Source organism: Artibeus jamaicensis, unplaced genomic scaffold, assembly GCF_021234435.1.
Source record: "Artibeus jamaicensis isolate MK-2021 breed Jamaican fruit bat unplaced genomic scaffold, CSHL_Jam_final contig_1998, whole genome shotgun sequence".
Lineage (NCBI taxonomy): Eukaryota > Metazoa > Chordata > Mammalia > Chiroptera > Phyllostomidae > Artibeus > Artibeus jamaicensis.
The window spans coordinates 21,343,588-21,370,664 of record NW_026521407.1 but is presented as its reverse complement, the minus strand read 5'-3'; the positions used below and the strand labels follow the sequence as shown (position 1 = coordinate 21,370,664).

Below are 27,077 nucleotides of genomic sequence, written 5' to 3'. Positions count from 1 at the left end.
TGGGATAGCAGGACAGGAATGGGTGTGTGGCAAAGAAGCCCTTTCTTTAACCAAAACAGATCCTTTATCTCATATCCTGAGGGATTTGGGGTGGGGGGAGGTAGGGAGAAAGGGTTCTGTTCCTTGTTAATAATTTTTTGAAAACCACTAGCTTCTATTCTTCAGGGTTTCTTCTATGCCCAGTCTCTAGGAGACAACAGAAAGATTGCAGAGAAGTAAAATGATGAAGTGATGCAATCAGCTATCCTTAGAAGTAGCAGAGCTAAATAATAATCTGTAACTAGATGGTTAGGGGGAATATAATCAATTATAGGATGACTGCTAAAATTATAACCTGGTCTATGGCATTAATGTTGAAAGCTATAATCTGACCGATTGTATGGATAGGCTTGAGCATGAAACTGTAATCTTGCCAATTATTGATATTGTTGAAAGTAGAATGTTTACGGGACAGAATCCGAAAAGAGTCTGGAAAAAGGAGAACTGAGAAACAACTAGAGCTCATTTTCTATCCAGTTCCATTCAGAAGAGAGGGCCCTTACCAGGCAAAAGAGATAATTCTGGTACTTTGGAGAAATCAGCTAATTATGAGGCTGAGATAGTTCATGTGACTTTCCCAAAGTTTAGTTAAAATCTGCAAAACCAGCGTATCCTCTGTTTTTACACTCTTTCTGCCTCGAAATCTTCTTGACACTTGTATTCATGTTACTGGTAAGATGAGAATAAATAAATGAGGAAATCGGAAAGTTTTGGTCAGGTTTCTGAGTTTGGTAAGAGTGAGTCAGCAGCCCAAAGCACGAAATCAGCTGTTGTCACACTGATAAAAGAAGAGTTTGGGGACCAACATAGAGCCATGTCATGAGTTTCTCTTTAGATGTCAACTGGCCTTCCACTAGACATTGCTCTGTAACTTCTTCATATTCCCATGAACGTTCTCTGGTCATAAGAGGATGAAAGCAATTTCTTGGTTCAAATCTGTGATAATAACATGTACTTAGTGATTACTAAAAACTGGTATTCATCTAGTTTTTAGCTTCCAAGTATTTTAAGGTAATGTGTAAATATGATCTAATCTACTGGGAGAAAGGTGGGAAGCAGAAATGATGATCTTATTTTCCGAAATGCTGAGTCTTAGAATGAAAGAAACTGTGTAGTCCTCTGCTGACCGGTTCATACTTTATCAGAACTCTACACCCAGTATTTATCATTCCAAGCCTAAACTGGATCCAAAGTCATTAATAACATTAGATGTACTCAGAATGTTGCTGAGTACAGGGAATTGAGCTCACGGAGATAAAGTTCCTTCATTATCCAGACCTCACCTCAAAACTGTAGGATTAAGCGCCTGCCCCTCCTCACACAGAAGGTAGGGAGTTATAGAGAAGGTACCATATGCTGAAATTTAAACTTTCCAAAAAGCCATTTTCCCTCTCGCTCTAAAAATTTGAACCTTTCAGAGTTTTCATTACAGTAGATTATGTTTCTTTGTGTAAATTGGCCTCTGGTCAGTAGTGTCCTATAGCATTTTCTGCAGTGATGGGAACCCCCTATGTCTGTGCTGTTCATTACAGTGGCCACTAGCTGACGTGTGGCTAGCATGACTAAGGGACTGGGTTTTTAATGTTATTTATTTTAATTAATTTAAATGTATTTAGCCACATGTGCTAGTGGCTACCCTATGGGACAGCACAGTTCCAGGCAATTTGACTTAAAATGATACCTCCTATAATTTGTTTTCTGGCCGGGGTTTAGAAGTTCTTATGACAACACTTGACTCTTGCATAGGAAAATACATGTTTTGTCTCTCTAGCACATCTGAGAACGTGACTGAAAAAGGTGTCATCTTGACTGAAAAAGGCGTCTGATTTTTCTCTTTTTAAAAAAACATTGTAATTTATTTCTAGAGAGAAGGGAAGGGATGGAGAAGTAGGAAGAGAAACATCAATGTGTGAGAGATACACTGAGCAGTTGCCTCTGGTGCGCCCCCAGCTGAGGACCCGGCCCCCAACCCAGGCTTTTGCTTTGACTGTGAATCCAACTGGTAACTTTCTGGTTTCCAGGCTGCTGCTGACTTCACTGAGCCGCATCAGCCAGGCCTGACTTTTCTTTAAAGCTATATGTTTTAAGCAGCTTCTACTATAGTCTAAAAGAAATAATCTAATTTATATCATGACTCTAGGTGCGCTGCTTAGCCAGAATAATCAAATTTGTGTCCAAGAGCAGCTTTTTCAGTGCTTCTGTTTAACGTGATAATTGGGGGGAAATCAGGGATGAGGAAAAACTAAAGATTAGCAGCTACCACAAACCTCTGGATATTGTTGTAGTAGCACCAAAATTTTTATGTGCATTTTCAGGGTAAAGTAGGCAGAGGCAGCCAGCCGTTCCTGTCTTAATACACAGTGTTGTCATTTGGAAGGGAGTAAAATGAACTTGGAATTGTAATTTCAGGAAGTGTAGAAAGATGATAACCTTAATTAGCTGGAGTCAGTCATTACCTTCCTGCTCTGATTTATTTGTAGTAGGCATTTAAAATTGTCAAACCTCTGTTTTAGAGTTAGTCACATTAATTTAAGCTTGACCTTACTGCTACTATTTTATGTTTGCTTTTGTGTCTAGTAATAGTGTACTTCCAATTTTAACCTGTTGGACTATCCTCTGATGAATTACATTTCCTCAGGTGAGGGGGGCAAATTTCTGTGTTCTCATGGTTTACAATTTTAAATGTCTAAAAGATGAATTGTTGAATTTTTTTTGCCTCCTGTGGTTTAATTTCAGGAAAAGGAGAAGGAATGGCAATGAGGAAGACCACCACCTTCCCCCGCAGACCAAAAGGAGTAGTAGAAACCCTGTTTTCCACGATTCCTGGGACACAGAGGTAGGCAGGATGGTCCGAGTCTCTGCCATTTTCACTGCTGGAGCTAACTAACCCTGTTCCTTCTGCGTAATTAAAGTTATTCTTTGGAGAAATAAAAGTGATCTATTGCATTGCAGTGGCTTTACCCTTTTCTTGAGCCATGACCCCTTTGAGGAAGCTGTGCACCCTCTCCCCAGCAAAACGGGCCATGCCCCCACCCTAGTCCTACATACCACCCCCCAAACTGTTTTGTTAGAGGTTTCATGAACCTTTGCAAGCCCTTCTTTGAACTCCCTAATTGATATTTCAGAAACCAACTTATTTTTAATAGTTTATAAGCCATTAGTGTCTTTAAGGCAAGCATAGTTTGTTGCTTAAATTCACATATTTTTCAGAGAAACTGTAAGCATTCACAATACATACTGCGTATATATACAATCCTGTTTTTGCTTTTTCATTATGTTGTTCTAAAGAGAGCCGCTGCAGGAGGCGGAGTAGCAGGAGAGAGTGTGGAGGGGGAGAAGGCGCTCCCAAAGTTTTGGCTTCCTAGGAGTGCGTCACATGCACACTGGGGAGAAATTCTCCATGCACTCGACACGCACTCGAAAGGCTGGGCCACAGCGTGGAAGGGAAGCTCACATTAAAGTGATGCTGCTATTAAATTCGGTGCCTTAACAAGGAAACTCCTCAGTGGCAAAGATGCCTAAGCTCTAGCTTCATAACTTCAAGCAGAATTCTGTATATCACAGCTCTTGCACAACAAGATAATTTGTAATTTAATTAGTTCTTGATAATAGGGATTGACCTATATCCACTCTTTGCCAGAAATCCACAGTAACTCCCTGCAGGGTGGGGGATCAGTAACTCTCCCGTGGGTGAGACTAAGGAACAATTCATGAAAGGCCCAAATAGATCCTTTTATGAGGAGACTTGAGTTTCTATAGCTTTAATCCCTCTTTTAAAAAATCTTCCTATCACACTTTTTCTTCCTTTAAAAAAATGATTAACAGAAAAATTACTGAGCTTTGTTTAATGTGGTAATTGAGGAACCTCACAGATAAAGAAAATCAAAGATTAGAGGCTACCGTGAACATCCAGTGCTTAAGTTGTAACATACTTGAGTCTCCATTATTCTTTTGAATTATGAGGTTATTCTTTAAAAGTGTGTGCAGTGAGTGACTGAATCGAGTATTTCTTTACTTGTATCTGTATGTAAATTTCACTATGATATTCACATTCCTTCTAAGGTATAGTAATAGATCTAACTCTTTGCATGGGTCTTTTTCCTTATATAATTTCTCCCCCTCCCCTTTTTAAAAAAGATTTTATGTACCTTAAAAAAATATTTAATTAATTAATTATTTTTTAGAGAAGGGAAGGGAGGGAGAAAGAGAAACATTAATGTGTGGTTGCCTCTTGAACATCCCATACTGGGGACCTGGCCCACAACCCAGGCATGTGGCCTGACTGGGAATCTCACCAGCAGCCCTTCAGTTGATAATCTGGTGCTTAATCCACTGAGCCACACCAACCAGGGCTTATGTACTTACTTTTAAAGTGAGGGGAAGGGGGGAAGAATAAGAGGGAGAGAAATATCAATCAGCCACCTCTCACAGGTCCCCAACCAGGGACCCAGCTGGCAGCCCAGGCATGTGCCCTGATCAGATGCCCGATCCACTAAGCCACACCAGTCAGGGCCTGCATGTACAGTTTTGATCCCTGAGAACAGGAATATGAATTGTCATGTTTAAAATGTTAAACACTTCTGATCTCTGTTTTTAGTGAAACTCCTAGTCTTAGTTCTTGTTTAGTTTTAATTGCTGTTTGTGGAAAATGACCTCCATGCCCTTTCTAAAACCCGTGACGGTATTACTATCACAGAAGAAAACAAGGTGTCATTACTCAGCCTGTAGGTTCGTGAGTCTTGTTCTTACTTGTCCAAAGATGTCAGTGGTTGGACTACTCTGCCAGTCTTTAGTCTGAGGATGGACTAGATTGTGTTTGTTATCACTTACAGACGGCGGGGCACGGTCGGCCGGGCACTCTTTATCTGCCGTGGTGACCTGAACGCAGCAGCAGCCCTCACGGGAAGTTGCGACCCTCTGTGTCAGCCTTGAGGCTAAGCCTTTAGTAGCCATCTGAGCAAATAGCCTCTGGTGCTTGCCTCCCCAGCAGTGGCATTAACCAGTAATGAGCCCAGTGAACCCAGGCAGAGCCAGAGGAGCAGAAGGTGGGGAGAGTCTTTAAAATGGAAAGTTAAGCCCTAAATAATTGAATTGTCACCGCTGGACCGGGTCATTATGCTTCCAACACAGAAATGGCAAGGTTAGGGGCATTGGTTGCTTTTTGACAATTGTGTATAAGGGGGGGAAATACTAAAGTGATTTATTATAAATGGATTATTAATTTTATTAATTTATATAATAAGTTATCGTATTAGTGAAAAATGTTACCTTTTAGTTCTAAGGTAGGGAAGAGGCAGGTTTCCTTAAGACTAACTCAGTAAGAGAAACTTACCTTTGTCTTTCCTGGAGTACGTAAATTGTTTTGGAATTCTTTCTCTTGCAACTTGAAGAACTTTCATTGGGAAGGAACTTGTTTTATCTAAGATTTAAATTTTCCCAAAGTTATACATATTCTTTTAATATAATAATATTGGCAAGTACTGGGAAGTAAGATGTGCGGTGTTTGATTTCTGTTAAACGGTTTTACTATGCCACAGGTAAATCACAATTACCTGAAAATGGACATAGTACATGCCTATTTTTTCCTAGATGCCATGAAGCTAAAGAACGTGAACTGACTTGCCAGATGAGTTATGTAGAAAGAAGCTTTTACTCTACTTGGCATTTTCTTCCTGTCATTTTAATATAGGTATCATTATTTGTACTTTTCAGATAGAAAACTTGGGGCACAGAAAAATAAAGTCATCTGTGCAAAGATACACAGCTAGTAAGAGGCAGGGTCAGCACGCCCGAGAACGTGAGTGTTGAGCAGCTCTCTCTGCACTGGGGCCCCGTCTCCCAGAAGATGGGCTGGGGGTCCTGAGACACCGCAGGGTGCTAACCCTAACAGTGCCATAGAAACGGAAGAGCGGCTGGAAAGTGGTTTTCCAGCTTGGTGCTATGATACAGAACGAGCTAGAAAGCCATTTTTGAATTCTGTCTAGAAAAAGTGAAGACTTAGGGGTCTAGTGTTCCCCCCCCAAAAAAAAATCTAATTGGTGTTTAAAGACCTTGAATCCCAGTGTCTTACATTTAATGACTTGCGAGCCTTAGGATGATACTCTTTAAATCGACATATAAATTACTAGTACAAGAGTACAATTTTTTTTGGTAAAAGCTATTCTGTATGAATCACGTTAGTTTTTGTCTAAGTCTGGCTGTTTTTCTCTCCATGAGTGAGAAGTGAAATGGTACATGAATTTGTGTCTTCGTGTTGGGTCCTGTACAATGGTGGTGACATTTCGTGATCTTGGATAGTTATTTGGATGGGTAAAAACTAGCTCGATTTAACTTACAAATTTGTTCTTTTAGGGGCTGGCCCTTTTGGTTGGAATTGTGTCTTGTAGGATTAATACTCTTTGCCTTCTGTTTTAATACCTTTATCTACAAAGTCCACTAGATGTTTCCATGTAAATCCAGACTCTGGTACCCAGGTGTGTGCCTTATAAAAGGTGCTGCTGCCTGAGTAAGTCAAAGTAGTACCTTTTTACAAGACCCCAATTTTTTTTTACTCTTTAATTTACCGAAACATCTTGATTTTTCAGATCACTGTGGAGTAACAAGTAGAGGGTGGAAGAAAGTGGAGACAAAACAGAAGTGGCTTACCTAGAACGGCCCCTGACTACGTCTTGTCGCTGCTGGAAGGGGAACGTTTTTGATGTCATAACCCTAAAATCCCAAGGGCATTTTTATGGGAATGTAGAGGCATGACATATTAAAAAATAACAGAACCAGAGGAATCCATGTATTGTTAAAATTAGGATTCTAGAAATCTATTTGTTTTAAGAATTAGATGGAGCCTGGCTGGTGTAGCTCAGTGGATTGAGCACAGGCCTGCGAACTAGAGGATCGAGGTTCGATTCCCAGTCAGGGCACATGCCTGGGTTGCAGGCCAGTTCCCGGTAGGGGACGCGTAAGAGGCAACCATACATTGATATTTCTCTTCCTCTCTCCTTCCCTTCCCCTCTAAAGATAAATAAATAAAATGTATTTTAATAAAAGAATTAGGTGGAGCTGAATGTCAGGTGATTTTTTTTTAATAGGGTGAATTTAGATGACAATGGAATATTTAGCATTATTTTTCAAAGGTATTTTAAAACTCTTAAAATACTCATTTTAAGAGTTTTTGCCCACTCATTTTTAGTCTGTTATAGGGTGGTAGGCACATCCCAAGAAGTGTTTTGGGTAAAACTGTCAGGGTTATGTGTTGAAAACCGTGCAGGAAATTAAGTCTGAAATTACTGTCTAAAAGGTCCATTCCAAATGGAGGAGCCATTCTTTCACAGAGTTAGTGTGATTCGTACTGTATATTTTGAGAAACTTTGCTCACAGTTTTAAGTCCTTGAAATGTTTGTATACATCACATCAACTGCCACGATCCAAAGCTGCCACAAGCAGTTTCATATTGACACTGCATGTTAAGTCCGTGAAGTCACGAGGGTCCGTGCACGCGCGTGTTTGTGTCCAGGGCAGATTCATTTTTCTGCCTGTTGGAATTAAAACAAAATGAGGTGATAGGTCATAGAATATTGTAGTTACAAAGGAACTTAAAACTCATTGTATGGTCCAACTTTGTAAGTATCGACAGAGAAAGTAACCACCTGCATTTTCTGTCCTCGCATCTTTAGAAAGCGGTGTGAATAACCCACTGAATTCATTCAGAATCTTACTGTCTCGTGGGTATAGGCAGACCTGGAGTGCTCTTACATAATTGGGCGCTTTGGAGATGAGGGATTTTACATTGGATGTTCCAGTCCACTTGGCCAGGATCATCTTTTGCACTTAATCCAGATTCCACAGCAGTTTTACAATGAACTATACACATATTTAATAAATATGCACATATATTCTGATTCAGTTTTTACAAAGCAGAGAGGCTCAGTAATTAACATTCCTGCCTGGGGGGCTTTCTGGAGGTTATTAGCAGAAGTAGTTTTTAGAGTTGATTGGTTTCTACCATGGGTATTTACTAGGGGTTATCTCTTACACTGACTTCATGCCCCGGGAACATAAAGTGAAAGGTAGGCCTAGCTGAGGGACCAGGAGTTCTCTTCCTGTGGTGTGTAGCCCCGTGGACTAAGAAAATGAACTTCCTCAGCTTCCCAACCTCTGCATCAGGATTTCTACATTGTCTTATAGGAGCAATACTTTCTGCCAAAGAGAAGCAAGTGTCCCGCTGCTTCTAGTATTCCGCCCTCTGAATCTCTTCAGTCTTCTGAAGCAGCCACTGCTTCTGTCACTAGCACTCCTGTGTTCTTTCCCTTCCCAGCTCATCTCTGCCCTATTTTCCCGTAGCTCACTGCTGCCTTCTCCTTCCTGTTCACTGCCAGCCTCTCCCTTCTCTGCAGCTGCTGCCAGTACTTCCTGTCCGCCAACCTTTCCTCTCTGGGTCCCAGCTTCCTCCTGAGGCCACAGAACTCTTCTCAAGGCTCACTGACACTTTCCATTCATCATGTGTACTGAGCACCCCGTACACTTGACCCTTGAACAACACGCATTTGAACTGAAGGTCCATTTAAATGTGCATTTGTTAAAGTAAATACGTATCGTACTATAAGTGTATTTTTTCTTCCTTAACATCTTTTCTTTAGCTTGCTTTATTATACGAATACAGTATATGTAACATACAAAACATGTGTTAATTGACCGTTGATGTTATCGGTAAGACTTAAGTCAACAGTAGGCTATTAGTAGTTAAGTTTTGGGGTAGTCAGAAGTTATATGTGGGTTTTTGACTGTTCAGGGTGTCAGCGCCCCTAACAAAGCCCCATGTGGTCCAAGCGTCAGCTGTATCTAGCAGGTGTCTAAGGTGTTTGGTGTCCGTTTGGATGTCTCTCTTTCTGAATCCCTTCCATCTCCCTCTGGGGTGTGAGACACACCCCTTCGTGGACTTTGCCACACTCCTCGTGGTGGCCTGCTCTGCTGCTATCTGATGTTCTGGAAAACTTCCCTGTTGGCCTCCGTGGTCTCCCCAGCCTTGTTCATTTCAATAGGTCCCTAGCACCCTCACTCCCAAGCACAGCTCTGAATGAATCTTACACACTTGGAAACGGATCCTGCAGACTTTGGGCACTTACCATCCAGGGTCTCGCATGTACAAGTTCTGTTGTGTCACCGATGCTAAACTGGAGTGGGCACGCCACACCTCGCCATTAGCTCTGCCTCCCAGAGCACTCCTGCTTTTGCTTATTGTTCCCAGGTTGTTCCCTGCCCTCCTTATAAAGATTCTTCCTCATCCTCTAGGCCCAGTTCAAACACCATTCATTTCAAGGAGCCTGTCCTGGCTCCCTCCATCCATGCTGCTTGCTAGGTTCCTGTCACTGCATTGACCGTGCGCTGTACTTATCAGTGGCTGTGTTGCCACCATATTCTTGATGAAGCGCAGTAAATACATGACTGGGGAGCCTTAGTGCAGTGCCTCCCGGTGCACAGCAGGGGCGTATGTGTGTTTGGACAGTGGCTGGGCATCAGAATAATCTGGACCTCCTTGAGCCAGATTTTCCTGAGGTGGGACCCTGGCATGCACACCGCTGAAAAAGCCTCAGGGGACTCCAAAATAGACTGAATTCTTCTGGGTCTCACCCGGGCATCTGCAGTCACCAGGGCACCCAGGTGGATTTTATTACTGCTTCAGTTAACTTGGAATCCTCCCTTTTCACACAGATCTTTGCCGGGGGATTCTTATGGGATCTTTGCTGTGGCATCCTTTGTACATTTAGAGAAAGAGACTCGGTCAGAATCTTCATAAATGTAACCCTATGCTGCTTGTATGCCTGGATTCACAAGGGGTTTTCATTTCACAGATCACAACCTTATTCTCTTTTGATTTAATACAAAGTTGTCATTGAGAACACCCTGGTCAGCGTCAGCACTCGGCCCAAATTTAAAGTTTAGAGAAAAGAAATGCGCTAACTGTGGATTTGGGTGATGAGGAGTCTCTGAGGAATTGGGACCCCGGGGCCAGGGTTCCTAGTGGAGGAGTCAGGCCCAGGCCCAGGGTTTCTGGACTCACTCAGCAAGAGAACTTGTGTAGGTCTCTTTAAGAACAGGAATAGGAACACGGTAAACACTCCATGCCAAGTCTCAACACCATGCAGTCAAGTAGTGCCCCTTCCTCCTCCACGGATTTGATACTTTAAGTTCCATTCAGTGTGCGAAACTGTGTTTTTTTCCTGTCTCATGTTTTTGGTTTTATAAGACAAAACAATTTACTTCTGTGTGTATCTTAAAGCATTGATAGAGTTAAAATTTTGATTTTGTGCCTTGAGGGTTAAAAGTAAATAATGAGTGTTCTTTATCCTGTAAAGTAGACCACTTTGCTGGCCGACAGTGTTAATGAGACTGGTTACAATGGCTTCCAAACATTTTTTACCCTATTTCATGGAAAAATTTTATACTATGACCTAGTAGATACCAAATATATTTGTGAATAATTGAAAAAACATTGCACAGAACAATCAGTATGTTGCACTGTTTTCTTTCTTTCTTTTCTTTTTTTAATGCTGCTTACTGCCCACCAAATGGGTTTCACCCTTCCTTTGAAAACACTGGTCAGTCTTTGTGAGGTTACTCTTGAAAGCCTCCCCAATAGTGAGAAGACTTGAATTGGCAGAAAATAGAGCCAAAGTATCGTGAAGAGATGTGTTATGTTTCCCTTTGATCACGGTAGTATATATCTAATGCTTCCGGAGCCCATCCTGGTTCTCTGTAGGCTGCGTTTTATTAGTTTGAAAGTACCACTGGCCTCCTCAATGCAAGTGAATACAACTCAGGATCAATTTTTCCCCCTCAAAATATATCTTTTTTTTTTTTGTAGAAGCTACTTCTACTTAAAAAATAGAAGGTCCAGATTCTAAATATTTCGGCACATATATCTTTCCAGATTATTTTTGGTGTACATATATGTCTACATTAAAAAACATTTTAAAACCATTTGGCAAGCATACTGTCTCGTAGCCTATAAAAAAAGGGTAAAGACTGCTTTCTGTCTTGGTGTGTGTGTATGTCATTAATAGCTGAATAGAATTTCATTGTTATGAATTATAAGTTATGTATTACACTTTATATACATATATTATAATTTAACTGGTTTCCCTATTGTTAGATGTTTTGGTTGTTTGAAGTTTCTAGCTGTTATAAACAAGGCCACACTGAACATTTTTATATGTGTCTTTATAAGGTTACAAGATTTTTAAAATGGACTAGAAATTGCTAGTGTATTTGTGTCCCCTCTTCCTTTTTTATGATCATTGTACAGAACTCTTTTCTAAACTGTTTATTTTAAAGCACTTTCTTCTCAGAATAATGCCCCCTTCGCTGTTATATTGTGAAATAAGTATAATTTGAGATAGAAACTTGACTTTACTAGAAACTGATTCTAGTTCTTGCCTTAATTTTCAGACAGTACCTGTAACGAAAAACAAAGAAAACAGACTAAGAGGAAACAAAGTTTTCTGCGCGGTGGGTTTCTTATCTAGTGCAGTAACCTGCTCGTTAAATATTCACAGCCTCACCAGGTGTACCAGCGGCAGTTCTGGGTTGTTACACACTCTAGGTCAGGAGAGGCTTTTAATCAGTTTTCGCTTTTGAATTGGCTTTGACATCTTAAGTCTTTGAGTAAATGTAATTACTGCTGCCAAGCCCGCCGTCTGATGCCACTCAGCCCATTTGTAATGCATTCATGAATGGATTTTATTGGTAGAAAGATAGATAGGTTGTCACCCACTACCTGTGGGCAATAGGATATGTGACCCTGTATCAGGTAGCTCCAAATGACCAAGGGACCGCAACAGTGCCTGCTTTAAGCCTTATTAATAATGGATGCCTTTTGTGAACATCCTTCCTTTGCCGTTTTTGGCATTTATGTACAGACAGGGTGCAGCAAAAGCAGGTTCACAGTTGTTAGTGCACAAAATACAGGGTTTATTCTTGTATTATTATTTATTAGTTATTGTATTACTTTTCCATACAAATAACTGTAAACCTGCTTTGGCCCCACCCTGTAGTTTTATGTAGTAAAATCAAATTAGGCCTCAACCCAGTGTCCCTTCATAAATTACAACATAATTTCTCTAAGCTTACTGCATTGTAAATGGACTCATGCGATTTCCATATACCCGTGTGGATTATAATATATGTATTATTAGGTGTCATTTTTGGTTTTTCAAAAATCATTTTTAAAGTATCTGTCTTAAAACATTTTATTTTATTTATACATTTATTTTGATAATGCGTATATATAATAACCATATTGCAAAAAATTTATAGTAGAGCAGAAAAAAATAAGCATTTATAATCCCTCCATTTTAACATAACTACCATGGGCTGTTTCTTTCCAGTCTTTTTTTCTTATGTGTAGATTTTACATTGTTGTAAGCAGACATTTCAAAACATCAGTATTTAAGGGAATACAAACTCAGATTTATCAAAGGGCTAATGACTCCCACAAAATTTACACCAGCTCATTAATTACTTGAATTCTAACTTCCTCTTCTATTGATTCCTTCAAGTACAATTTTGTATTGAGTTCTAAATAGAGAAGAGTGGTTGGGTGGTCAATTCTTAGAAATGAAAATTGTACAGTACCATAATTCTGAAAGGGTCCTTATTACCATTGCCTTCTCCTTTGAAACTCCTACTATTGGGAAGAAGGTGGTTTCTGCAGGATTTCTTATTAGGGATTTCTGAGTAGCTTCTTTAAGATGACTAAGACACTTAAGTTGCTAATTACATTAAAAATTAGACAAGTTCATGCACACAGACACAACACGCACACATACTGGACTGTAAAAATGCTCATATAATGAATGACAAAGGCCGGTTCAGGAGCCATGTAAAGGAGGTAAGGTGTAGTTGAAGGGATTTGCAGTAGAAGGTCTGTGCTCGAACATGGACCCTGTTACTTCTTAGGGATGTATAATGGTACAGTAACCCTACTCAGCTGTAACAAGGTAGTTGTGAGGATAGAGTAAAATGTCTTGGGCGAATGTACTTTGTAAACTGTAAAGCTCAGTGTAATGCTGATACTCCTCAATCTGGGTAGGAAGAATATTCTTAAATAGGGTACCATAAATTAAAGTACAGCAGAGTTCTTAAGAGACAAAACAGCTGAGTCATGAAACTGTTCCTTTTTCTTTCCAGTCTTCAAGCAGTGACAGTGGCGGGAGCAGCAGTGGCAGCAGCAGCAGCAGCATCAACAGCCCGGACAGGGCCAGTGGGCCCGAGAGCAGCTTAAACCACGTCGTCACGGGGTCCAGCCCCAACACCCCCCAGCCCGTGCCCGAGCAGTCCGCACTGTGCCAAGGCCTGTACTTCCACATCAACCAGACCCTGAAGGAAGCCCACTTCCACAGCCTACAGCACCGAGGACGGCCTCCCACATGATGGGCGGGCGGTTTCTTGCCTTCTGTGAAGGGACAGCGCTGTGCAGATTTGATATTTCATCTTACGATGTTTCAAAAAATTGCACAAAAAAAATGCCTGTTGGCTCGTCAGTCTATATTTGAAATAACAGGTTAACAGGCCGTTGTTTACTTGTGGTTTTGCTGCACTATTGCAATTTTAAAGGGGCTTTGAAGCAATTTTTTATAGGATTCTTTTGAGGGTGGGTATCCAATCCATGTCAAGGTAACGGTATGAGGAATCACCTGCGTGTTGAATCCATAGTTTGTCCAATTCAGACTGATTTCCAAATCTGTCAATTAGAAATTCATGTAAAAAGGCCTTTTAAAAGTGCGGGATCTCCAATTTTTTAAATTCAATAAACTAGTGAAGAGTATATAGTTTCCATGAAAGAGCATACGTTTTTCCAAAATATAGAAAGCTTGATTCAGTCTTGCACTGAAATTGCCATACTACCTCTTAGTATGTAGACGCCTGTTACTCTTTGTAACAGAACAGTGCGATTCAAGTGAGACTGTGTAAGTGAGCACCCTCCCTAATAACTGTCTTCTCTCTTTGTTATATATTTGTATTTCTAGAGAGAATGTCTTTCAGACTCTTGTATACCCAGATCACCTCTGTCACCGTCATTGCTCCAGAGCCTACATCTCAGACCTGGTAGAAACATTGCAATTCCGACAGTCAAGAAATACGTAATGATTTTTTGTCTTACTCATAGACTTGTTCTGTTGGCAGCTTATGTGGTCTCATTGATAATTCCACCTTGTAGTGTCCAGAATTAAGGCATTGTTGAGTGCTGACAAAATGTAAGCTATCCGAATCGATGTCTAAAGTCACAAGTGTTGTGAGACTGTTGGCCAAGGATTCACTCTATGCTTAAACTTAACCCCCTAACAGTAACGAGGGGCCACATTCCACCACTGAAACTGGAAAAGACGGGCATGGCTTAGAGACAAACGAGCAGAGGCACCTTTAGTAGAAATGATGCAGTAGTATTTATTTGGAGAGTGATGGACATGTCCCTGTGTTATTTGGTCATACTAGAGAGCCAACCAAGTTTGAATAACGAAGGTGTAGACGAGTCTTCTTCCTCACTGACAAGCTGTCTGAATAAGGAGCCAGGATGCGTCGGGTCATCTGCTCGGGAGAGTGCCGGGGGGACAACCTGCCATTGCATGGAGAGGAAAGTGCCTTAGAGTCCACCCAGATCCTCCCGCCTGCCCACACCCTCTGCTCCACGCGGAGTGCACACCGCACACGGCAGATCTGAGAAGCACGGATAGCTCGAGTTCAGGGGATTCGAAAAGCACGTGGGGACAGCTTAACTTTGAAGATGAGAACTATTGCAGGAAAGGGGGAGATACAGACCTCCTTTCCATGATTTGTCTTTCTACTATGGACAGAATTTAAAAGGTCAGTGATTTGAAGTAGGAATTTAGAATTGTGGTGGGAAGTTATTGTACAGGCCAGTGCTTAGGGAGTGGATGGTTTGTGCAAGAATTTTTTTTTTACTACCATCTCCCAAGTTTTAAAACCAGATGTTTGACAAGGATTTTGGATTTTAATGGGTTTGATGGCAGGGAATATGGAAAGGATTCGTTGCTAATATTTTGTATAGCAATAAAGCAGATAACTAAATGCTGTATGAAGCCAGCATCTGAGCTCTCAAACACACATGTATACAACACAATGCAGAAATACCCAGGATCCTCCTGCAGGCTTAATGGATGGTAGCCTATTGAAACAAAACGTGTATTAACAAGAAATTGTAAAACTTGAGAAAGCAAATTTCCTTTTATTTACCACCCAAGTAAAAGAAATAGAAGATGAAACCTTCACTGAAACAAATCAGGCTTTTTTTTTCCACATAAGTATGACAGTACTAGGTAAGCAGTCTACCCTTTTTTCTTACAAAAACTAAGGAATAACCTCCATCGCACTTGCATATTTTCTGCAGCCTTGGCAGCCTGAAATCCGTATCTGTTACGAGGCTACTTGATAAGTAAATGGACATCTTTTCAACCTATCAGCTCAAGCTAGTAAAACCTGTACTTCTATATTGCGCCGCCATTAAAAACAGCATTAGTGCATTTTGTCCTTTGGTTCTTTATCGATTCTTTAAAGGGGAGCCAACTGGGTAGTGTTTGGTGGGAGATGGGACAGTATTAAAAGGGATGAACCTCTTGGTTTCTGCACTAACCTGGGCTTTTGATTCGATGCTTCTGCTGGTGGATTTGGCCTTCCGAGTGCTTGTCATGCTCAGTGGAAGAAGTCCAAACCTTTAAGACAAGATGAAGGAGTTTCAGTGGCATGAACAGGAAGCCGGGGGCCCAGGAAAAAGCCTCCCAGAACCGTTACCTGATCTGACTTGATGCCAGTGGCAGTATGTTATGGGGTTCTTGGGAGTTGAACGTGCTGCTCCTGGGGGTGAACTGATTCTCTGTCCCAGTGACCAGTCCAAAGAGAACCTGATACATAAGAGAGAATGTACAAGACGTGCTGGGGTTTTACTGCCCAGTTAAAAGATCGCTTCTGATCAGTCACTGCTTTCTGTTTCTAACTGTCCTTTTGGGGTAGATTTTTTTTTGTGTTAATGCTTTAAAATTACTGTTATCACTGCACCAGTCAGAATCTCCGAGTCACATGCTTTTTTATTTTATTTCTCTGAGTCCTTGGAAAAACCTGAATAATGCTTGTCTACAACTAATGGGGTCAGATGACGGTTACCTCAGCATGGGATTTTACCTAATCCTGAGTCTTTATAACTGAACTCAGCTACCTGTGTCTTTCCCTGCTCCCAGCAATGCCTCCAGAAGCTCTAGTGCTAGAGCAGGTTTATTATTACTATGACTTGACTTACAGAAGTGCGCTGCACCAGGCGATTCAGATTGCTGTTGAGGTGGGGTGTGAAAACATCCAGGTCAAATGGGTCAATGAGTGCTTCCAAATAGTCAGTCACTTTCTCAGTTCTGAAGAAAAGACACTATGATGATGATGATTCTTCACATTTTTTAGGACAAACACCCGTCTTCTGAGATTGACATTTTGGAACTGGATTTATTCTCCTTAATTGCTGGCTTAGTACCACTAGTCACTGATCACTGTGCCTAAGTACCCTCAGAGTTTTAAGCTGATTGTGATGTCTTAAGTCAAGTCCATTCTTTCCCCATGGTTTTAGGGGGGGCACTCAAGAGGTTCAAATTATACCCAACAGTTGGTAGGCTGACTCACAAGAAAGAGGAATGAGAGTCCAGTAACTACACTTGACCATGGAATTTATCCAGCAGGTGGTCATTATTTATCTTGCTGGTAATATGAGCACTTACTATTGAAAACAAACACAACTGATGTGCAATAAGGCTCACTCTTAGGTGGCTCCCCAGGAAAGGGGCTGTTTGCATTTGGAAAAGGCTGTATTGGGAGAGTGGCAGGGAGGGGTGGGTGAGGATACCTGGAGTCCTGTTTGCTGCGACCACTTTTTACATCTTCACCCTTGGCTGCCAGAACAATGTTGAGATAACGCAGATCATAAAGCAGCTGCAGTGCCCGATTCTGTGTCATTGGAAATGCACCTTCTTTCTGCAAATGAACCCCCCATCCCTACCCATTAAGGGAGATGGCTATATGAGCATAATAAACAGCTTCATGGTTTGGTTGAGTTACAGCTTATTTCAGAAGCAGAAGCTTTTTATACCCGTATGGCCAGTTAAATCTCAACAACATCACGTTAGAAACTTGCTCTTGAAAACCCCAACAGCCCTTACAAAAAGGTTTTGGATGCTAGACATGGGCATTTTAAAGGGAAAAAAAGCTCCTTGCATGAAGCAGGGGCATTGTAAGGAAGTTCTGCAGAGAAGACCTCCCTGAATTCTTCCCCGAATCGGGAGGTGGTCCTGTCCTACAAATGTTACTAAAGGGGAGCACACAGCAAGGGCAGGATGCTTCACAGCCGGTGAGCCAGGGTTGTGGAGGGTTGGGAGACAGAACTCCTTTTAAAAAGTGCCTCGTTCGCCACAGGCCGTGCTTTGGAACCCTTCGAACAACCCCCTCCAGGTGCTCCAAGCAGTTAACGTGACCACATTTGACCCTGGCATTAATGGTCTGCCCCAAGCCCAGTGAGCTGGCTGTGCTGGGTGGGGGGGCAGTGGGCCTTGGTTACTCTGAGGTGTTCTTCCTCCCATGGTCTGGATGACCTTTTTATGAAGACCTGCCTGACCCCTGAGAATGGGTGTAATTAAACTCGCAGAGTTGGAAGCCACCTAAATAGACTGGGCTCAGTGACCTTTAATACCGGATGTGCACTGCCCAAGCCCCAGGAAAGTGAAGGTTTTATTTCAGTTTTTAATGGAGAAAACTTCGAACCCCTACCTTCATCTGGTTTTCTCCAGAGAGTTTCTCATAGGCAGCTACTACTTGAGCCATACAGCTTTTCAGCATCTCCTGCAGCGTCACCTTGGGCAGGGCATGGCCTCCAACCCGATTAATTTCCTGGCACAAGCTGAACAGGAAGGACTGTACATACCAGGACGGCTAAAGGAACAAAGGAGTGTCGAGTCGCCAACGTGCACCAATGAAATGAGACGTGGTAAAGATGGGTGTATTTATGTTGGCTTATATGCCAAGACCTTGACCTCTCCATTCAGCTTCTCTTACAGACCAGTTAACAGATAAGCGTGACATTTGCTATCATTCCCCTGGTGGCCTGGGGTTGACCTGGCTGGTGGCGCTATTCGGTGTTGCTGTGTTCACTCTAGGGTAGGTGGTTCTCTAACTAGCACAGGGCCTGTGCTACAAAAGGAAAGAATCATTAACCAACTCCTCGAACAGTCTATTTACTTGGCCCTATGTCCACTTTGCCCTCCCCCCACAATCCCTCACCAGCAGAAAGTTATAAATATTCCTTGCACCTCTTCCTCAAAAGCTGTCAGTTAATGATTTTCTAAAATCTTTTTTCCTTTCCCCAGAGCAGGCGGGGCACTGGCTTACCTGGATAGGGAGTCTGATCTTGGATGTGATGCTGCTGCCAGACTCCGTTTCCTCCTGAATTTCTAGTTCATCCCAGCTGGTAGCCGTGGCCAGGACTGAGCCAGCATCATCTAAAAGCAGTGCCTGGGCGAAGCCATGGGCCAAAACCTGGTAATAAAAGGCAAATACCCACAGAGGCAACTCAGATCCTGTCGAGTTTGTCTCTAACTACTATGGTAATCTTGAAACCAGCTTCCATGCTCAGGTCACGTGTGGGGTGGCAAGTGGCAAACATCACGCTTCCTTTGGCAAATTACTGACACAGGCAATGGGAATTTTGTTGCTAACTACTCTACAAATAAGGTACCAGTACAGCATATGATATTTAGGTTGAGGAGCAAGAAATACACACCCCTGTACAGAAAAGAGTGTCTTTCTCGTCAGATGGAAGGGAAAAAGTCCAGTGTTTCTGTCTATAAAATCCTGGCTAGAAATGAATGGAAGAGTTTTGACATTTGCTCCATGTGGCAGCGATGAGTGAAAGTAAAACTATATGAAATAAGAATTGTTACTCCCTTATATTAAAAAATCTTACCAAGGTTGGCAAGACTGGCCCATGACAAAAGGGAGACCAAATGAGGATGACCCAGTAAGCATGGACAAAACACGTGCAACATCACTTACTTTCACGACTGCTGAGCTCCAGACCCGGTAGCCCATCACACTCTGCTGCAGGAGGAGTTCCTTAACCTCCTGCCACTGGGCCTGTGTAGGCAGGGCTTTCTGCGCTTTCCCCTTCCCCTGTTTTTTCAGAGCCCTAGAATCCCTTGCTGGTTTTTCGGAGCTCCCAGATTTTCCCAAGATGCACTGCTTCAGGTGAGGACACAGTTCTCCCAGTGACTGGCAGAGTCTCGCCATAAAAAGGGCTGCATGCAGCTTGATCCCGCTGAGGGCATCCTGCTGGCCTTGCACAACTTCTTCAATGCTCTGCAGCTCTGTCTGGATGCAGTCTGTGATGTGCTTGATACAGGCCACCGAGTGAGTCCGCAGCATCTCCTGCACAGTTTCGGCATCGGCGTATCTGTCAAAGGCACAGTTCTTGGCTTGCACAGGGGAGACGTCCTTGGACAGTGACGAGTCATCAGAGGGAAGGTAAGCAAGGAGATCATCCAATTTAACCTTCAGTTTAGAATCTAGGGCAGCACAGAAGTTCTGGACGCAAGGGCTGACAGCTTGAGCTTTCATGGAGAGCCCGCTGCCAGCAAACTGATTCCGGTTTGCCACGTTGATCCAGGCGGCATCAGAAGGCAGGTCATTGGGACTCTCAGACCAGAGGAAGAGAGACATGTTATGCTCAAAGTGGATGTGCTTGTTTGAAGTGGACTTGCCGGTGCTGCTCTCAAGCTCTTGCAGAGCAGAAATGAGGAGCTCTCTGGAGCTAGTGGAGATGGAGTCAAAGCCCTCTTTTGTCAGCGTCTGAAAGAGAATGAGAAGAGCTCTAATCACAGTTCCTCTCAGGCAGTCTCAACACAAGAGCATCAAATAGCTGTCTATCCCAGCAGTCAGAATGTTCTCCTCTAGGCTCAGAAAGACGACAGGATGTTTGCAGAGGGCAAGGTCATCCTTGATGAACACGGACATGATCCCAACCACATGACAGAGGCCTGGTCTCCTTTCCAGCACCACAGTCTGGATCTCTGTTCATATCCAGGAGAGACACCTCTGGAAGGTACACTATGGGGCTCCCTGGGGTAAGTCATCAGGCAAAGAACACACTTAGGAAGTGACAGGTGTCAACCCAGACAGTCAGAAGATCCCACTAAGATTGGCCAAAACAGACAGATGGACCATGTGACTACTCACATTACCTGTAACCGGTCGAGGAACAGCTGTTGCATCAAATCCTCCCAGAACAAGAACGGCTTCTCCAGGAGCCGCCTGCATACCACATCCCAGCTGTGACTGGTGGACTCATTGGTAAGTAATTCCCACACGGCATCCCGGATGCCTGCCAGGCCTTTCATGCTCTTCACGAACATAAGCAGGTTGGTGATTCCGTTTTTAATGTCTTCATTGCACCTGCAACCAAAATCATTTTACTTGGGCCTCATTAGATTCATGGATCCACAGCTTTATTAAGAAAAGAGCAGGTGTCCATTTGAAAACCTCTTACATGGGTCCCAACACATAAATCTACTTAGAGCGGTTAAAAAAAATGTATAAACACAGCATTTCTCGGTGAATTGGAGGGGAGAGCCTGTAGTCCGTTCACCAGGCCCACCCTTGCTTCCCTGAGTTATGTAGAAGGAAGTAAAGAGCACCATAGAATGGCCTCAAAATCCAATGCACTAAATAAGGGTCTAGGAGTGGCAGAACTCATGTTACATAAGAGAATTTAAAATCCTCTACATAAGGTTTTGAAAGACAAATTCCTTTTTGGTTTTCCTACAGTGGGGGCTAATCTGCCATGAAGGTAGTGACAGGTGGCTGAGTGAGCAGCTGGTATGACCTAGTGGGCAGTGTGTAGAGCATCATCCAGGAGATCAGGCTGGTCCCTCATTCGTCACTGGTCCTTGTATGGCCACAAACAAGGCTGCCTGGGTCATGCCTGCCAGCCTCGGGAGAGTTCTGGCTACTTACATGTGGATCCATTTCTGCAGCGTGTCTGTCAGGTACTCCTGGCTGATGGGATGTGCAAGGGTCCGGAGAGCCGGCTGGAACTCCACAATGGATGCTGGCAGGTGCTTGAACCAGCTGCAGAGCTTCATCTCTTCTTGGAGAACACCAATGCCCTTTTCTAAAGAGAAGGCCAAGTGAGAAGGAACCGGGGCCAACCTCTGAATAGCATTTTAAAAAATGGACCAGGCTGGGGCCCTGAAAAGGGGGGGAAAACAAGTATGGAAGATGTCCAGGGCCTCCGGCATCAGGGAGCTGGCAGCTTCCCTCAAACTCTGATCATCCTGTTGGCTGAGAAGATGGCAAGGAAAGCGAGAAAAGGAATGGGGAAAAGAGAGAAAGGAGACCTGGATGTGCGCAGTCCTTGACATTTGCAAAGTAGAACTTAGGTTGTCAAAAAACAGGTGATATTTCCCTCTCCTCACTGTCTTCCTACCTCCCCTGAAGATCTACGGGAAGACTCGATGACCACCCATCCTGCTCAGTAAGTGAGTTGTTGCAGCTCTTCAGAGGTGACCTCTCCAGAAGGGCACAAGCCATGCTGTGTGACTCTGGGAGGCCCAGTCATGGTATTCTGTGTGTGAGCACTTTCTGGAGTTTGAATGGGTCCTTCTGAAGTCCCTTGCCCTTGTCTGCCAATGCCACATATGATGAAGTAACCAATCATCACCTTTCAGAGGAGGGAAAATGTACTAAGTGTAAGTACCTGGAGGGAGACCAAGGCCTAAGGAAATGGTACCCTTGTTGAAAGGTAAAGTAAGCCGGGAGTGAGACTATATATAATACACATCTCTGAGAATAACCATATGGCTGTCACCACATTCCACTTGTTTCTCTTCTATCTTCGGCTGTCTCCTCCACCTGACTTATGAGTTCTAGAGTTTCCTGAGACACAGTCCTCTGTCATCCTCTTTTCTTACTGATGATGTCACCTATCCCTGTGGCTTTAAATAACAGCCATATGCAGAGTGCCACTGATGTGTATCTCTGGCCAGAGGTCCAGCTCTGTTCTGGACCCACAATCGCCTGCCCACTCACATTCCCATTTCAAGGTGTCAATTGTCCCCAATGCAGTACTTTCAAGAGTGAACTTATCATCTGACACCTCCCTTCCACCCCTGCACGGTCAATCCATCACCAAGTCATCTCATAAACAGATGTATGAGCTATCCAATTAGCTACATTCTCTACTTCCCCATCATCTGTCACCTGGGTCGCAATGACAGCCTGCCTCTAACTAAGCTCTCAGCATCCACTCCAGCCCCATGGGGATCCACTGCCACATAAAAGCCAACTGCATTTAATTCCACCTGGGAGAAATCCTACCACATAAAAGTACAAGATGCATGGGTACGTATAATGGAAGGACCACCAAGACCGGAAGGTCCTAGAAGGCTCTCCATTGTTCTCTGGATAAAATCCAAGCTCTCTAGCATGGCCCACATAGCTCTGTGTTACCCGGTCACATCTGATAGTCTGGCCACATCTCTTTTCATGCTGTTCTTCCTGGCATCACCCAACACTCTTTAAACCAACCGGCTCTCTTTCAGTTCCTCAAATATACTAATGTCCTCTGTGCCTCCGAGCCTTTGCACATTCTCTTCCTATTTGCCTGGAACTCTCTTCCTTGCCTTCTTCACCCAAGTCTTACTCAACTGTTAGGTTTCAGTTTAAATACCATTTCTTCAGTGAACATAACATTGGTGAGGTCCTTCCATTCAACACTCCAAAGCCAAGCTGTACTTCACCTTTAGGGTAATGGCCAACGTTGATGTTAAACAGGTATGTGTATATTTGAGTTCAAGGTCTGCCACTACCATGAGACTGTAACTTCTATGAAGGTGCAGTCCATATTTGTCCAGTTCACTACTGTATCCCCAGAGCCTAGCATAGTAGCCGGCAGATGGTAGATGCTCAATAAAAATCAGCTGAATGAACCAGAAAATAAGGCTGGCTAGGAGCTTACCGGTAGGATGCTGGCCTGTGAAGGTCTCTAGAGTTGAGAAGAGCAAGCCACATGGCAGGGAGGGATCTGGCAGCTGACCTTCTGGTAAAGTGTAGAAAAGAGCATGAGCTTGGTTCAAAGTGGTGACCAGCAACTCCACTATCGAGCAAATCTGAGCCTTGATGCCAGCACCTATGAGAAGAAGCCAGCCTTTTACACAATTTTCTTCAGTCAAGTTAAAAACAAAACTGGATGCTTCAGTCTCCCTCAGCTCAGCCTCCTCCATTCCCATGTTTCTGGACCAAATATTGGAAAGAAGCCACACCCACCATGGTGCGGCTGGTTGAGAAGTTTCTGAATAGCCGCCTTTCTGGCCAGCAGGAAGTCCGTCAGGGCTTGGCGAGGAGAACTCTCTTCTAAGAGCATTATAGAGCACAGGGCCTCAGCTACAGCTTGGTCCGACACGGCCTGGCATTTGAGCAGCATCTTGCTTTCATGCAGAATGGTTGACCTAGAACAATGACAAAGGTCACCAGGGAATTTTTTTATATCTTGGGAGAAGATCCATGGTCCATCAGGACAGAAGACATCCTCCATAAAAAACTACAGCGGTGAAGCGTGCCCCTCACCAGAGATCTCTACGCAGGACCCACTTACCGGAAGTGGCTGGCTGCTGCCACCTGCCGGATGAGTATGGGGAATCGGGAGAGGACGGGGCTGTATCGGGAGCCAGAAGAATCCAACTGGAGCAGGCTGTGCAGGTGGCAGCAGAGCAGGTAGAGCTGTGTGGCGTGGAGATACTGAGAGGCCTCCATCGCGCTCCAGATCTTCTCAGGAATTTCTAAGAGGAGTTTGATCTGGGCAGCCATGCTGTAGAACTTCTGCTGGGATGGCTGTGGCTACAGGCAAAGGCACACAAATCAGAAGAAAAAAACACAAGCAAGGTCAGTGTTTGGCAGGCATGGGGAGAAGGGTGGGGACATGTTAGGGTTCAAAGCTTTTAGTAGTGCCATTCAGCTGGGCATCCAAGTGTGGTGCTGTAGAATGGCTGGAGTCAGGAGTGTCCTACAATCCCGCTGGCTTTTCCTACCTATTGGTGCACCTTGGCTCAGTCTCACAGAGAGGCAGACTCAATCCAGTCATCTCACAGTCTGGTTATCAGTGGTCCTGTGATGCCTCAATAGCATGAAACCCTACGGAACCCTGTGGAACCCCTCGTGTGAGCTTTCTCCTTCCCTTTTCTGATGTTCAGCCTTCCCACATTTTCTCCCTCTTCTTCAAGTGCATCACGGACCTCCTTGCTGGCTGTCCCTTTTCACCAGCTTTCCACCAAATGTTCACCTGGTTCAGTCCTCCACTCTTCTCAGTCCGTCTGTCTTGTCACTTCAGGAGTCTTAAGCATCACCACTAAGCAGACCACTACTGCCACATCTTTATTCTCAGTCCTCACCACTCCCCTGAATCCCAGCCCAGCCTTTTCTACCGCTGCCTGGTAAGTTTCACTGTCATTCCAAATCTGTATCCTCAAAACTAAGTTCATCTCCTTAACAAAAATCTTAGCCATCTCCTCCGTATCTACCCTAGCACATACCACCACTCTGCTGCTAAATTCCCAGGAAACTTCTGTCCTTCTGATGGGTTCTCTTGATATCTCCACTATTTAAAGTTCTGTTACCCCTTCCATGTTTCTAATGCAGGTCATCATCATCTCACACTTAAGAGTCACCCAAAAACATTTCACTTGTGCTGTGGTCATTCACTACCCTCCCATTTATCCTTTTCTTTGCTGTCAAGTTTACTTTCTTCAAAGGCCACTTAGATATTATCTTTGCTTGGTTCTAAGAGGCTCCTCACTGCTTAGTATCAATCAGCTCAGCCCAGTGGTCAGGGGGTTCCTGTCCTCCATTCCTTTCTTCCAGGTTTCCATGTGTGGGGGAGAGGGGTGATTTCATCTCCCATGGAACATCTGGCAGTATGTGGAGACATTTTTGATTATCACACTGGGGGAGTGGGGAGGGTGCTACAGGCACCTAGTGGATGAGGCCAGGGATGTTTTTAAACACCCTGCAACGCACAGGACAGCTGCTACCTCAAAGAATGGCCCAGCCCCAAGTATCAATAGCACCAAAGTGGAGAAACTCTGCTTTAATCAAATTGATTACCAGTTTTTAATTGTCTTTACACACTTCAGACCAACATTCCAAGTTTCATCTGTCCTTAAGGCCCCTCTTTGCTGAGGACCCAAGTCTGAAGCGACTTCCTTCAGAAATCTTATGGTGAATGTGCACAATTATTTTGGGAACCAACCATCATTATCCTAAAATGTTTTCTATTGCTCTTGTAAATTATTTACATTTCTCCTATCAGCTTTCCATGGATTTAATCCCCCAACTAGATTGTAAGCTCTGGCAGAGCAGGGACTGGAACCTTCTGTGTCTTTGTACCTTGAAGAATAAACCTTGGAGCATGACTCAGTTATGGCAAAGGCTGGCCATGTAAGGGCAACATGTACCGCATGCATGGCTTACATAGGTACGAGGTTGCTTGTTTGAAAAAGTAGCAATTTCTAGCATTCTATGGTTCTACTGTGTGAGCCCAGCCTACTGACCTGAGTTTCTCTAAAACCCAGGCTATATTAAAAACATCCAAAACCAGGCTAAATTGTACTTTTGCAATTTCTCTTTGCATGAGGCTGTAAGGTTGATCTCCCAAGATGCTAATAACAAATTCCTTGTTTACCTTTCTTGCCCTCCAAGCCCTTTCACTATGTCGTTGTCCCCAAGTCAATGCTCTTTAGGAACACGAAATGCTGTGGGGGAGCAGAACACTTGGGACAACATGATTTGAATAGTCTTAGTTCTCTAAAGTGAAAATGTTCTGCTATCAAAAGGTGATGGTGTGGCTCAGTGGACTGAGCTCGGCTTGCGAATTGAAAGGTCGCCAGTTGGATTCCCAGTCACAGCACAGGTCTGGGTTGCCGGCCAGGTCTTCATTGGGGGGGGTATGTGAGAGGCAGCCGATGGCTGACTCTCTCACACATCGTTTCTCTCCCTCTCTTTCTCCCTCCCTTCCTCTCTCTCTAAAGGTAAATAAATAAATAATATATTTTTAAAAGGCGATAGCTTGATGCTGGTACGATCCCCCAACAACGAGTATAATAGCTATTTGGCGTTCTGGACGTTATTCTTGGAAATGGGGTGGAGGTGGAAGAAGACTGGAATGAGGAATGAAAGACTGGGGGGCTGGGGGACACGGTATCAACATAAAGGAGAAATCTGTTCTCAGAATAACGCCAGGAAATGTCATATAGGCAATGAACGGAGCTGTCAGGCGAGGGAGACCCCTGGCGTTTTCCTCTAACGTCGGACGAGAGAGCCCAGGGAACCCACGAGTGAGGTGAGGGAATCAAGGCCCGGAAGTCAGGGAAGGCTCCTGAAGAAAGGGTCGAATGATTTGGGGGGACGATCAGCAGCCAGGTGAAGGACCTCCGGCCGCGTCCCCTAGGCAAAGGAACTCCTAGAGTAGCGGCAGTTTCCTCCCAAATGCAGGTGAGGAAGCGGTGGGGGCGGGAAGAACCTGCGGGAACGGCAGGGTTGTGGGGCGGGGCTCCGGGGTTCCGGACTGACCTGCGGGTCTCGCGGCGGCCGGGTCGTAGCCGAGCCCGCTTGGCGGAGACGGGCGCAGTACTGGTCGGTGGCCTGCACGGCTTCCACCAGCCCCTCCGCGCAGCGGCGCATCTGGCCAATGGTGTCGGCCGCCTCGATCAGATCGCGGTACCGCTCGCCTACCATCTGCCGCAGCTCCTCTTTCTTGTGCTCAATCTCGGCCCGAACCTGGCGCTCCAGCCCTCGGATCTCTTCTGTTCCGTGTGTCTCGAAAAGCGCCGCGGGGTCGCGCAGATCCAGGCGCTTCAGCGCGGAGGAGGAGGCGGTGGCCGCCATGGTGGCCCGTCAGCCCGTCGGGTCACTTCCGTCCTGCGGCCCCACCGACGGGATGCCATCTTGGTTAGGGG

At 44.1% G+C, this 27,077-nt stretch overlaps 3 protein-coding genes across 5 annotated transcripts in view; 2 read left to right on the top strand and 1 right to left on the bottom strand.

Moving 5' to 3' along the window:
* Positions 1 to 15,569, top strand: part of FAM104A (family with sequence similarity 104 member A) — a 17,585-nt gene extending 2,016 nt beyond the window's left edge. The window contains exons 2-4 of one of the 2 annotated variants that reach the window (XM_037128091.2): positions 2,776 to 2,875; positions 11,479 to 11,538; positions 13,219 to 15,569. In XM_037128091.2, coding sequence (XP_036983986.1) covers positions 2,776 to 2,875; positions 11,479 to 11,538; positions 13,219 to 13,461 — 403 coding nt within the window. In that variant the 3' untranslated portion in view covers positions 13,462 to 15,569. The remainder of the gene's footprint in view (positions 1 to 2,775; positions 2,876 to 11,478; positions 11,539 to 13,218) is intronic. The other variant, XM_037128092.2, reaches the window with a different exon arrangement.
* On the bottom strand, positions 14,507 to 27,077 carry COG1 (component of oligomeric golgi complex 1). 2 transcript variants are annotated; one of them, XM_037128082.2, is made up of 14 exons: positions 26,692 to 27,077; positions 23,723 to 23,964; positions 23,395 to 23,576; positions 23,087 to 23,257; positions 21,085 to 21,241; positions 20,313 to 20,523; positions 19,129 to 19,920; positions 18,466 to 18,612; positions 17,848 to 18,009; positions 16,931 to 17,079; positions 16,340 to 16,448; positions 15,838 to 15,947; positions 15,680 to 15,758; positions 14,507 to 14,644 (listed from the first exon to the last, which is right to left on the bottom strand). In XM_037128082.2, the coding sequence occupies exons 1-14, from the start codon at positions 27,004 to 27,006 to the stop codon at positions 14,507 to 14,509; spliced, it is 2,964 nt and encodes a 987-aa protein (XP_036983977.2). In that variant the 5' UTR covers positions 27,007 to 27,077. The 2 variants fall into 2 exon arrangements, with proteins under 2 accessions (XP_036983977.2, XP_036983978.2); XM_037128083.2 differs by having other exon boundaries at positions 16,931 to 17,058; positions 26,692 to 27,076.
* Positions 26,499 to 27,077, top strand: part of SLC39A11 (solute carrier family 39 member 11) — a 337,009-nt gene continuing 336,430 nt past the window's right edge. Inside the window, exon 1 of the mRNA XM_037128088.2 lies at positions 26,499 to 26,613. The gene's annotated coding sequence lies outside the window, so the exon portion shown is untranslated. The remainder of the gene's footprint in view (positions 26,614 to 27,077) is intronic.

Excerpts from the sequence above, each read along its gene's own strand:
- COG1 (XM_037128082.2), bottom strand. The coding sequence starts at position 27,006 with ATGGCGGCCACCGCCTCCTCCTCCGCGCTGAAGCGCCTGGATCTGCGC. Across the intron at positions 18,613-19,128 it reads GGAGCTCAGCAGTCGTGAAA|GTTTTGGCCCATGGCTTCGC; the intron begins GTAAGTGATGTT and ends TTTTATTACCAG. Across the intron at positions 17,080-17,847 it reads CTGGAGAAAACCAGATGAAG|GGATGGGGGGTTCATTTGCA; the intron begins GTAGGGGTTCGA and ends CTTAATGGGTAG.